This window comes from Oncorhynchus kisutch, linkage group LG30, assembly GCF_002021735.2.
Source record: "Oncorhynchus kisutch isolate 150728-3 linkage group LG30, Okis_V2, whole genome shotgun sequence".
Classification (NCBI taxonomy): Eukaryota; Metazoa; Chordata; class Actinopteri; order Salmoniformes; family Salmonidae; genus Oncorhynchus; species Oncorhynchus kisutch.
In genome coordinates this window covers 36,587,266-36,600,475 of record NC_034203.2, presented here as the reverse complement: position 1 = coordinate 36,600,475, position 13,210 = coordinate 36,587,266, and the positions used below count along the sequence as shown (strand labels likewise).

The 13,210-nt window shown below is 43.2% G+C and overlaps 1 protein-coding gene across 2 annotated transcripts in view; it reads left to right on the top strand.

The window, feature by feature from the left end:
• The window catches only part of tm6sf2a (transmembrane 6 superfamily member 2a), a 16,977-nt gene extending 4,257 nt beyond the window's left edge, over positions 1 to 12,720 (top strand). For both annotated transcript variants that reach the window (XM_020466351.2, XM_020466350.2), the window contains exons 7-10: positions 181 to 282; positions 11,032 to 11,124; positions 11,391 to 11,510; positions 11,700 to 12,720. In XM_020466351.2, coding sequence (XP_020321940.1) covers positions 181 to 282; positions 11,032 to 11,124; positions 11,391 to 11,510; positions 11,700 to 11,909 — 525 coding nt within the window. In that variant the 3' untranslated portion in view covers positions 11,910 to 12,720. The remainder of the gene's footprint in view (positions 1 to 180; positions 283 to 11,031; positions 11,125 to 11,390; positions 11,511 to 11,699) is intronic.
• The last annotated feature ends 490 nt before the right edge of the window (positions 12,721 to 13,210 follow it).

Below are 13,210 nucleotides of genomic sequence, written 5' to 3'. Positions count from 1 at the left end.
TTCCATATGTGTTTCATAGTTTTGATGTTTTCACTATTATTCCACAATGTAGAAAATAGTAAAAAAGAAAGAAAACCCCTTGAATGAGTCGGTGTGTCCAAACGTTTGACTGGTACTGAACCTGAAACGTACAGTAACCCAGTTGGACTGACAAAGGTTGTGTTTGTCTGTATTCCTCAGATTGCAGTAGCGCAGAAGAGAAGTCTCCTTTACAGGCCTGTTGACCTGATCCTGTCTCTGCTACTGTTGGGAGCCATGGCCTTCTCTGTCTTCAGGGGCGTTGTAAGTAACAGACCAACCACTCACTTCACTATGGGGGGGATTCTGACCCGAGTTGCACACTTTTCTCACCTTCCAATACTTCATGGATTGAACAATTGAATAATATGACAACAGTCAGGATGAATCAAACCACTGTATTTTTGATTCATCAAAATGCTATTTACCAGCTATTCGTTTGCGGGGAGCTCAAGTAAAGGAAGACATGGTTTAGGTTTGTCTACATATATCTGTATTCTGACCTTGACTTAATTCCCCTCATCATTCCACCACCTTTAAGCGCGATGAAACGACGAATAAGGTTGAGCAACCTGTTGGTCTTAAGTGGAACTACGTCTACTTTCTTTTCCCGATAGAAATAACACCATTCTCCATGCACCGTAATTTACAAATTGATAAGAGGCTGAGCTGTTGATAAGAGCTTGGTAAATAAGTAAACCATTTGGATAAGTGGATTGTAAATATAAATGACAATGCGTTTTAGATCTTCTTTACCTGATCGATGGAGACAAATGTGAAACCAGTAATATGGCTGCAAACTGAAACATATCAACGTATCACCTTTTCCACGGTGAAGTTTATGAAATGCTGGCTTTATAACCATCAGGGATGATATTTAGAGATCCAAGCTATAAGCTTCTGTAGCCATGCACAAATGACAGTATAGCGGAAAACCTAACGAGTTGATTTAGGATGTCTAGAAAGTTTTCATTTTATGCCTGGACTTTTCACTGTATGAAAAAAATACATGTATTTTCTTAAATATTAGCCACTATTGGTAGCCACCGTCAGCTAGACATACCCACATACATTTATATCTGTCTCTTTAGTGTTAGTTTCCTTACATTTATATCTGTCTCTTTAGTATTAGTTTCCTTACATTTATATCTGTCTCTTTAGTGTTAGTTTCCTTACATTTATATCTGTCTCTTTAGTATTAGTTTCCTTACATTTATATCTGTCTCTTTAGCATTAGTTTCCTTACATTTATATCTGTCTCTTTAGCATTAGTTTCCTTACATTTATATCTGTCTCTTTAGCATTAGTTTCCTTACATTTATATCTGTCTCTTTAGCATTAGTTTCCTTACATTTATATCTGTCTCTTTAGCATTAGTTTCCTTACATTTATATCTGTCTCTTTAGTGTTAGTTTCCTTACATTTATATCTGTCTCTTTAGCATTAGTTTCCTTACATTTATATCTGTCTCTTTAGTGTTAGTTTCCTTACATTTATATCTGTCTCTTTAGTGTTAGTTTCCTTACATTTATATCTGTCTCTTTAGTATTAGTTTCCTTACATTTATATCTGTCTCTTTAGTATTAGTTTCCTTACATTTATATCTGTCACTTTAGTGTTAGTTTCCTTACATTTATATCTGTCTCTTTAGCATTAGTTTCCTTACATTTATATCTGTCTCTTTAGTATTAGTTTCCTTACATTTTGCATCATTCCATTACATCGTTAGTTGACCTTTCTTTCCACTGTCGAGTATGTGTGGGTAGCCATAGTGGATCGTATTAGGCTAATGTATTCCAAGTTGTGCAATAATTTGGAACAGGTAGCCTATTTGAATCATTAAGGAACACAGACCATAAGTAGCAGATTAAACCTGGAGCCTGGCGCATGGTTCATGACGACAGGACCATTTTCATACAGTTCCATGATTAGTGAGGATTATTAGGGTAGATTTCTTGGACTACGGCTCAATCCCTATTGCACACTTTTCTAATCTTCCAATATTTCATGGGATTGAACAATTTAATAATATGACAACTTTCAGGATGAATCAAAGCATTGTATTTTTGATTCAACAATATATTTAGTGCATAAAGGATCTCCAAATCATAAAAAAAATGATTCATACTTTCCTAACTCCAAAATGTGCCTAAATATTTAGAAATCTACCAGTTGGTGCTGAAACAAAGACGTGTATGTATATATTTAGATGGCTTGCTTCAATGAATCCCTGTATTCTGAACCCATTGTTTCCATGTGTTCTAGTGCCTGTCGCCAAAATTCTAATTGAAGATAAACTATATTTTAAAGGGATGGCTTAATTTTTTAAACTGAAAACACTATTGGATGGAAACATTGATGAGTAAATCTGTTGGCCAGCAAGTGGGAAGGTTTTCAGTGGTTGAATTAAATGTATTCAGTGCAGGCAAAAAAAATCACATCAAATCAAATCAAATTTTATTGGTCACATACACATGGTTGGGCAGATGTTAATGTGAGTGTAGCGAAATGCTTGTGCTTCTAGTTCTGACTGTGCAGTAATATCTAACAAGTAATCTAACAATTTTACAACAACTACCGTATACACACAAGTGTAAAGGAATGAATAAGAATATGTACATATAAATATATGGATGAGCGATGGCCGAACGGCATAGCCAAGATACAGTAGATGGTATAGAGTACAGTACATACATATGAGATGAGTAATGTAGGGTATGTAAACATTATATAAAGTGGCATTGTCAAAAGTGACTAGTGATACATTTATTAAATCCAAATATGAATTATTAAAGTGGCTGTATGTTGGCAGCAGACACTCAATGTCAGTGATGGCTGTTTAACAGTCTGATGGCCTTGAGATAGAAGCTGTTTTTCAGTCTCTCGGTCCCAGCTTTGATGCACCTGTACTGACCTCGTCTTCTGGATAGTAGTGGGGTGAACAGGCAGTGGATCGGGTGGTTGTTGTACTTGATGATCTTTTTGGCCTTCCTGTGACATTGGGTGGTGTAGGTGTCCTGGAGGGCAAGTAGTTTGCACCCGGTGATGCGTTGTGCAGACCTCACTACCCTCTGGAGAGTCTTACGGCAGTTGCCGTACCAGGCAGTGATACAGCCTGACAGGATGCTCTCATTGTGCATCTGTAAAAGTTTGTGTGTGTTTTTGTTGCGAAATTTCTTCATCCTCCTGAGGTTGGGAACTTAAAACTTTCCACCTTCTCCACTACTGTCCCGTCGATGTGCGTAGGGGAGTGCTCCCTCTGCTGTTCCCTGAAGTCCACGATCATCTACTTGTTTTGTTGACGTTGAGTATGAGGTTATTTTCCTGACACCACACTCCGAGGGCCCTCATCTCCACCCTGTAGGCCATCTCATCGTTATTGGTAATCAAGCCTAGCACTGTAGAGTCGTCTGCAAACTTGATGATTGAGTTGGAGGCGTGCATGGCCACGCAGTCATGGGTGAACAGGGAATACAGGAGAGGGCTGAGAATGAACCTTTGCGAGGCCCCAGTGTTGAGGATCAGTGGGATGGAGATGTTGTTTCCTACCCTCACCACCTGGGGGCAGAAAGTCCAGGACCCAGTTGCATAGGGCGGGGTCGAGACCCAGGGTCCCGAGCTTAATGACGAGTTTGGAGGGTACTATGGTGTTAAGCGCTGAGCTGTAATCGATGAACAGCATTCTTACATAGGTATTCCTCTTGTCCAGATGGGTTAGGGCAGTGTGCAGTGTGCAGTGTGATTGCGATTGCGTCGTCTTTGGACCTATTGGGGCGGTAAGAAAATTGGAGTGGGTCTAGGGTGTCAGGTAGGGTGGAGGTGATATGATCCTTGATTAGTCTCTCAAAGCACTTCAGGATGACGGAAGTATAGTCGTTTAGCTCAGTTACCTTAGCTTTCGTGGGAACAGGAACAATGGTGGCCCTCTTGACTGGGAAAGGAATTGATTGAATATGTCCGTAAATACACCAGCCAGCTTGTCTGCGCATGCTCTGAGGACGCGGCTAGGGATGCCGTCTGTGGCCGGCAGCCTTGCGAGAGTGTTAACTTCTTTGGGACTGGGGGGCAGTATTGAGTAGCTTGGATGAATAAGGTGCCCAGAGTAAACTGCCTGCTACTCAGGTCCAAAAGCTAGAATATGCATATAATTAGTAGATTTGGTTAGTAGATTTGGTTAGAAAACACTCTGAAGTTTCTAAAACTGTTTGAATGTGAATATAACAGAACTCATATGGCAGGCAAAAACCTGAAAAAAATCCAAAATTGCCTATCCAATATACAGTGTCTATAGGGTCATATTGCACTTCCTAAGGCTTCCACTAGATGTCAACAGTCTTTAGAATGTTGTTTCAGGCTTCTACTATGAAGGGGGAGAGAATAAGAGCTGTTTGAATCAGGGGTCTGGCAGAATGCCATTAGTTTAGTCACGTGCGCGGCCGTGAGAGCGAGCTCCGTTCCCTTTCATTTCTAAAGACAAAGGAATTGCACGGTTGGAATATTATTGAAGATTTATGATAAAAACATCCTAAAGATTGATTAGATACATCGTTTGACATGTTTCTATGAACTGTAATGGAACTGTTTTGACTTTTCATCTGGACTAAGTGCCTGCGCCTTGTGAATTTGGATTTGTGAACTAAACGCGCAAACAAATTAGGAGGTATTTGGACATAAATTATGGACTTTATCGAACAAAACAAACATTTATTGTGGAACTGGGATTCCTGGGAGTGCATTCCGATGAAGATCATCAAAGGTAAGTGAATATTTATAACGCTATTTCTGAGTTTTGTGACACCTCTCCTTGGTTGGAAAATGGCTGTATGGTTTTCTGTGGCTAGGCTCTGACCTAACATAATTGCATGGTGTGCTTTTACGTAAAACGTTTTTGAAATCTGACCCAGCGGTTGCATTAAGGAGAGGTTTATCTATAATTGTGTGTTTAACACTTGTATCTTTCATCAATGTTTATGATGAGTATGTCTGTAATTTGATGTGGCTCTCTGCCCTTTCACCGGATGTTTGTTTGAGACAATGCGTTTCTGAGCGTAACGCACCAATTTCAAATTAGGTTTTTGGACATAAAGATGAACTTTATCGAACAAAACACACATTTATTGCCTAGAGTCCTGGGAGTGCCATCCGGTGAAGATCATCAAGGTTAGTGATTCATTTTAACGCTATTTCTGTCCTTTGTGACACCTCTCCGTCTTTGGAAAATGGCTGTATGGTTTTCTGTGGCTAGGCGCTGAGCTAACATAATCGCAAGGTGTGCTTTTACGTAAAGTCTTTTTGAAATCAGACACCATGGCTGGATTAACAAGGAGTTTATCTTTAAAATTGTGTATAATACTTGTGTGTTTGAGGAATTTTAATTTTAAAGATTTCTGTTGTTTTGAATTTGGCGCCCTGCAATTCCACTGGCTGTTGGCGAGGTGAGACGCTACCATCCCACATATCCCAGAGAAGTTAACATGTGTAAATGTCTTACTCACGTTGGCTGCATTGAAGAAGAGCCTGCAGGTTTTGGTAGCGGGTTGTGTCAGTGGCACTTTATTGTCCTCGTGAGAAAAGAAGTTGTTTAATTTGTCTGGGAGCAAGACGTTGGTGTCTGCGACGGGGCTGTTTTTCTTTTCGCAATCCGTGATTGACTGTAGACCCTGCCACATATGTCTTGTGTCTGAGCCTTTGAATTGCGACTCTACTTTGTCTCTATACTGACGCTTAGCTTGTTTGATTGTCTTGCGGAGGGAATAGCTACACTGTTTGTATTCGGATGGCACTGTAACAGCACTGTGATAGACTGTATCCAATTTGTTGAGTAGAGTGTTGGAGGCTATTTTGTAAATGACATCGCAGATGTCAAGGATCGGTAGGATAGTCAGTTTTACGGGGGCATGTTTGGCAGCATGAGTGAAGGATGCTTTGTTGCGATATAGGAAGCCAATTCTAGATTTAATTTTGGATTTGAGATGCTTAATGTGAGTCTGGAAGGAGAGTTTACTGTCTAACCAGACACCTAGGTATTTGTAGTTGTCCACATATTCAAGTCAGAACCATCCCGAGTAGTGATGCTGGGCGGGCTGGCAGGTGTGGGCAACGATCGGTTGAAGAGCATGCATTTAGTTTTACTTGCATTTAAGAGCAGTTGGAGGCCACGGAAGGAGAGTTGTATGGCATTGAAGCTCGACTGAAGGTTAGTTAACACAGTGTCCAAAGAGGGGTCAGAAGTATACAGAACGGTGTTGTCTGCGTAGAGGTGGATCAGAGAATCACCAGTAGCAAGAGCGACATCATTGATGTATACAGAGAAGAGAGTTGGCCCGAGGTTGAACACTGTGGCACCCCCATAAAGACTGCCAGAGGTCTGTACAACAGGCCCTCCGATTCGATACACTGAACTCTGTCTGAGAAGTAGTTGGTGAACCAGGCGAGGCAGTCATTTGAGAAACCAAGACTGTTGAGTCTGCCGATAAGAATGTGGTAATTGACAGAGTCGAAAGCCTTGGCCATGTCGATGAATACTGCTGCACAGTATTGTGTCTTATCGATGGCTGTTATGATATCATTTAGGACCTTGAGCGTGGCTGAGGTGCACCCAGCTGAGGTGACCAGCTCTGAAACCAGATTGTATAGAAAAAGTACGGTGGGGTTCGAAATGGACGGTGATCTGTTTGTTAACTTGGCTTTTGAAGACGTTAGAAAAGCAGGGTAGGATAGATATAGGTCTGTAGCAGTTTGGGTCTAGGGTGTCTCCCCGTTTGAAGAGGTGGATGACTGCGGCAGCTTTCCAATCTTTGGGGATCTCAGACGATACGAAAGAGAGATTGAACAGGCTAGTAATAGGGGTTGCAACAATTTTGGTGGATAATCTTAGAAAGAGAGGGTCTAGATTGTCTAGCCCGGCTTATTTGTAGGGATCCAGATATTGCAGCTCTTTCAGAACATCAGCTATCTGGATTTGGGTGAAGGAGAAATTGGGGCAGCTTAGGCAAGTTACTATGGAGGTTGCAGGTCTGTTGACTTGGGTAGGGGTAGGTAGGTGGAAAGCATGGCCAGCTGTAGAAAAATGCTTTTTGAAATTCTCAATTGTCGCAGATTTATCGGTGGTGACAGTGCTTCCTAGCCTCAGTGCAGTGGGCAGCTGGGAGGAGGTGCTCTTATTCTCCATGGACTTTACAGTGTCCCAGAACTTTTTGGAGTTTGTGCTACAGGATGCAAATTTCTATTTGAAAAAGCTAGCCTTTGCTTTCCTAACTGCCTTTGTACTATATACTGGTTCCTAACTTCTCTGAAAAGTTGCATATCGCAGGGGCTATTCGAAGCTAATGCAGTACGTCACAGGATGTTTTTGTGCTGGTCAAGCGCTGTCAGGTCTGGAGTGAACCAAGGGCTATATCAGTTCCTGGTTCAACATTTTTTTGAATGGGGCATGCTTATGGTGAGGAAAGCACTTTTAAAGAATAACCAGGCATCCTCTACTGATGGAATGAGGTCAATGTCATTCCAGGATACCCGGGCCATGTCAATTAGAAAGGCCTGCACGCTGAAGTGTTTTAGGGAGCTTTTGACAGTGATGAGCGGTGGTCATTTGACAGCAGACCCATTATGGATGCAGGCAATGAGGCAGTGATAGCTGAGGTCATGGTTGATGACAGCAGAGGTGTATCTGGAGAGCAGTTGGTTAGGATGATATATATGAGGGTGCTTGTGTTTACAGATTTGAGGTTGTACCTGGTAGGTTCATTGATAATTTGAGTGAGGTTGAGGGCATCAAGCTTAGATTGTAGGACGGCCGGTGTGGTAAGCATGTCCCAGTTTAGGTCACCTAACAGCACGAGCTTTGAAGAAAGATGGGGGGCAATCAATTCACATATGGTGTCCAGGGCACAGCTGGGGGCAGAAAGTGGTCTATAGCAAGCTCCAACGGTGAGAGACTTGTTTCTGGGAAGGTGGATTTTTAAAAGTAGGAGCTGAAATTGTTTGGGCACAGACCTGGATATTAAGACAGAACTCTGCAGGCTATCTCTGCCGTAGATTGCAACTCCGCCCCCTTTGGCAGTTCTATCTTGTCGGAAAATGTTATAGTTAGGGATGAACATTTCAGGGTTTTTGGTGGTCTTCCTAAGCATGGATTCAGACACGGCTAGGACATCCGGGTTGGCAGAGTGTGCTAAAGCAGTGAATAAAACAAACATGGGAGGAGGCTTCTAATGTTAACATGCATGAAACCAAGGCTTTTACGGTTACAGAAGTCGACAAATGAGAGCGCCTGGGGAATGGGAGTGGAGCTAGGCACTGCAGGGCCTGGATTAACCCCCACATCACCAGAGGAACAGAGGAGGAGTAGGATAAGGGTACGGCTAAAGGCTATAACAACTGGTCGTCTAGTACGTTCGGAACAGAGAGTAAAAGAAGCAGGTTTCTAGGCACAGTAGAATAGATTCAAGGCATAATGTACAGACAAATGTATGGTAGGATGTGAATATAGTGGAGGTAAACATATGCACTGAGTGACGATGAGAGAGATAATGTCCCTAGAAACATTATTTAAACCAGATGAGGTCACCGGATGTTTGGGGGTTGGAACTAAAGGGTTAACTAAGGCGTTGAGCAGGGCTAGAGGCTCTACAGTGAAATAATTACTAACCAAGACAGCAATGGACAAGGCATATTGACATTAGGGAGAGGCATGCGTAGCCGAGTGATCATAGGGATCCAGTGAGTGGCTCAGGCCATAGACTCTTCGATTCAGGCAGCTAGCGGGCCGGGGCTAGCAAGCTAGCAGAAGGGTCTTAGAGGGATGTCGCGACGGAAGAAAGTCTGTTGTAGCCCCCTCGTGCTGTTACGTCTGCAGACCAGTCATTGTGGATCAGCAGGGCTCCGTGTTGCCGATGGGCCTCTTAAGCTAACAGTCCGATATGCTCTAGACAGCTAGCAGGCCATGGCTAGCAGGCTAGCAGATGGGCATTCAGGGGATGTCGCGAGTTGATAAACCTGGGCCTAGCAAGGCCTAGCAAGGCTAGCTCCAGGCTAATTTGTTCTTGTTTCGGGACAGAGACATTTGCCAGGTGGCCACTCGGATAGCAGCTAGCTAGCTGCGATGATCCAGGTGAAAAGGTTCAGAGCTTGCAGTAGGAATCCGGAGATATGGAGAAAAATAAATCAGATTTTCTCTGGTTTGAGTTGCACTTTGCAGACTGGCGAGAGTTGTCCGGGCTAATGGTAGCTGATGACCGCTAGCAGTGGCTAGCTGGTTACTAGCTAGTAGCTAGTTAGCTGGCTAGCTTCTGTTGGGGTTCCGGTTCAGAAGTAAAGAAATAGCAGATCCATACCACATTGGGTGAGGTGGATTGCAGGAGAGTATGTTGAAGTTGAAGTTAAGAAAAAAATATATTTTAAATATATGCAAAGAAAAAATATATAAAAATATGTATACATGGGACACGACAAGACAAGGACAAAAAGACATCTGACTGCAACGCCGTCTTGGAGATTTGCCGAAAGGAGGGTGAGGGAGAGCTTTGTATGCGTTGCGGAAGTTAGAGTAGCAATCATCCAGAACGCTGCCAGCCCGGGTCGGGCATTCGATATGCTGATAAAATTTAGGGAGCCTTGTTTTCAGATTACCTTCGTTAAAATCCCCAGCTACAATAAATGCAGCCTCAGGATATATGCTTTCCAGTTTACATAGAGTCCAATGAAGTTCTTTCAGGGCGGTCGAGGTGTCTGCTTGGGGGGGTGGGGGTGGGGGGGTATACACGGCTGTGATTATAATCGAAGAGAATTCTCTTGGTAAATATTGCAGTCGGCATTGGATTGTAAGGAATTCTAGGTGAGGTGAACAAAAGGACTTGAGTTCCAGTATGTTGTTATTATCACACCATGACTCGTTAATCATAAGGCATAGACCCCCGCCCTTCTTCTTACCAGAGAGATGTTTGTTTCTGTCGGCGCGATGCGTGAAGAAACCTGGTGGATGTACCGACTCTGAAAACATATCCCGAGTGAGCCATGTTTCAGTGAAACAGAGAATGATACAACCTCTGATGTCTCTCTGGAAGGCAACCCTTACACGAATTTCGCCTACCGAGTACTCGGGAGCGGTGAGTGATGTGACCGTCTATGGAGCCTGACCAGAAGACCGCTTCATCTGCCCCATCTGCTGTTGTTTTGGGTCGCCTACTCGGATCCTATCCATTGTCCTGGGTGGTGGTACAAACAGAGGATCAACTTAGGGAAAGTATTCCTGGTAGTAATGTTGGTAAGTTGACGTTGCTCTTATATCCAACAGTTCTTCCCTGCTGTATGTAATAAGACTTAAGATTTCCTGGGGTAACAACGTAAGTATTAATACATAAAAAAACTAAATACTGCATAGTTTCCTAAGAACGCGAAGCGAGGAGACCATCTCTGTCGGCGCCATCTTCCTAACGGGAACCATGTCTGCAAAGCCTGTTAGGTACCAGCATAAGGTAAGTCTGAATAGCAACTACTGAGAAGTGCGAAGGCGTGCGTAGGAAAGGCGTACATTTCCTAAGTCTGAATAGCAACTACTGAGAAGTGCGAAGGCGTGCGTAGGAAAGGCGTACATTTCCTAAGTCTGAATAGCAACTACTGAGAAGTGTGAAGGCGTGCGTAAGAAAGGTGTACATTTCCTAAGTCTGAATAGCAACTACTGAGAAATGCGAAGGCGTGCGTAGGAAAGGCGTACATTTCCTAAGTCTGAATAGAAACTACTGAGAAGTGTGAAGGCGTGCGTAGGAAAGGCATACATTTCCTAAGTCTGAATAGCAACTACTGAGAAGGGCGAAGGCGTGCGTAGGAAAGGTGTACATTTCCTAAGTCTGAATTGTAGGGTTCATGTAGCCAGTGTGTTTCTTCTTTAGCCAACAAAATTGTACATCATTGATTGATTGATTGATTCATGTGTTCATTCATTGATCCATTAATCCATCCATCCATCCATCTATCCATCCATCCATTCATTCACTCTCCCTCTCTCTCCCTCAGGTGGCCCTTGACTGTCCTCTGGATACCTGTTTCACCTATATCTACCAGTATGAGCCTTACCTCAAGGATCCTGTGGTCTTCCCTAGGATCACGGTGAGTTGAGCCTTACCTCAAGGATCCTGTGGTCTTCCCTAGGATCAGGGTGAGTTGAGCCTTACCTCAAGGACCCCGTGGTCTTCCCTAGGATCATGGTGAGTTGTAGAAAATAAAATGAGTAAAACACACATAGATCTTCATTCCATTGTCCATTATGGCATACTATCCATATTTGTTCCTGTTCCATGCTGCTTGACAGTGTAGTTGCCATTGCGTCCGTCTTGATGTCGAACGACACGTGTCTTGTTATTTGATTGCTCTAGATGCTGGTGTATTTGTTCTATGCGTTGCCTCTACTGGCTGCATTCATATATGGGCTGAGAAACCCTGGTTGTACCTGGATGCTGGACTGGGCCATCTTCTTTGCAGGGGCCATAGCCCAGGTAATAATATTGGTCGCTTCAATTTGCAGTTCACACGCAGTGTAATGTACCAGGGATTTGACAAAGCAGCTGTGATACAAATTTGATTTTTGATGATTTTTTACACCATTGTTGTGTTTCTATTCTGTTCCTATTATTCGTCTTCCATTAACGTCCCCTCACACCCACCCGTCTCCTCCCCTTCCCCAGACCCAGTGGTGCCATATCGGGGGATCACTCCACTCCCGAACCCCCTTCACATACCGGGTCCCAACAGACAAATGGTCGACAGTTATGATTCTAAACGGGCTGTATGTAGCTCTACCGATCCTCCTAGCCATCCGATGCCGCCTCAGCCCCACTTTCTTCATGCCTACTGTACCTGAGGGACAGACCAGCCCGGAGAAGAAGGACAACTAAACCCATAACACTACAATTCCCACTGAGCATGGACTCTGTGAGCGAATGGTCTAGAATGCTACTCTAAGATCAAGAACTACTGTACCCACGATCCTAAAGAACCCAAAAGTTTTGGTGCGGCTGGCATACTATGCTTCTGGAAATGTGACCCTCCAGATTTACAAAACAATGTTATATTAATCTAGAACACATCAAGCAAATTAACTTCAATTTCATACATTATCCGCTCCCTCTGTTGGTTGGAGTCTTTTGGAGTAAAGTTCAGGCCCATGTCTACAACAGCGGAATACAGTACAGTGCATTAAACAGCCAAAACCAAGCCCTGCTGCAAGCCATCTATTCTGCAGTAGCACTCCCTATATGGACTATTGGATCGAGATAAAGCCTGTTTGTGGACATGGCTTTATCTATGTAGCTAGTGAGTCAGTGAGACAGTCTCAGGTGGTATAGTATAGTAGGGCCTAAAAGGCATATAAACCTGGACTCTGATCACTGACACTGATACAGCAGGACAGCATTGCCTCACAGAGTTATCACAGAGGAACTGTGAAACTATGGACCATGTTGAGGACTCTTTTTTTTTTTGCTGAACAACTGTGTTGTAGTGCTGCTGATAAGACCAGATAACAAGGCATGTTTCACAAGATGTGGTTGGGATTGGAGAGACCACTATAGGAAGTCATGGGTTGAGGGGACAAATGTTTAGTTAGTATTTATGAAACAAATGATGGCTATTTCTGGAGGGTTTGGGCCAGAATTACTTCAATAAATGTTTGTTACGTGAATGTATTAAAATATGTGAACAACTACACTATTCTGTTTCTTTGAGGAGTTGTACTCTGGTCCTGGGTTGGTGTGTATCCTGATGTGTCGATATCTCTATTCTTGTGAAATACTCTGTTTACCTTTTTCATGCAAGTCTGCCTGACTATTGAGGCAACAGGGCAGAGATTCATCAGATACTGAAAGTGGTGGGATGCTCAGTCTTTCACTGGAACATTGTTTTTATCATAAGAGTTGCCCAAACCACTGATGCTGGGGCAGATTTTTCCACCACCTAACGGATAAGCTTTGGACTGGGGGAAATCCTAGGTCTGTGGTTTGAGGCAACTTCTGTCTGGAGTGTTTTTTTCTCACAATCATTGGTCTATTCCAGTTCAAAACTGTCACTGAGTTGTATGTGTTGCTCGAAGACCTCTGAGCTTCCGTCTCTGGTTGATGATGTCATTGGATCCTGTCTATAGTCAGTGACAGTGCACATGTGGCCTAATAAACTTTGCCCTGCCTGGCAGGTGGCCTCT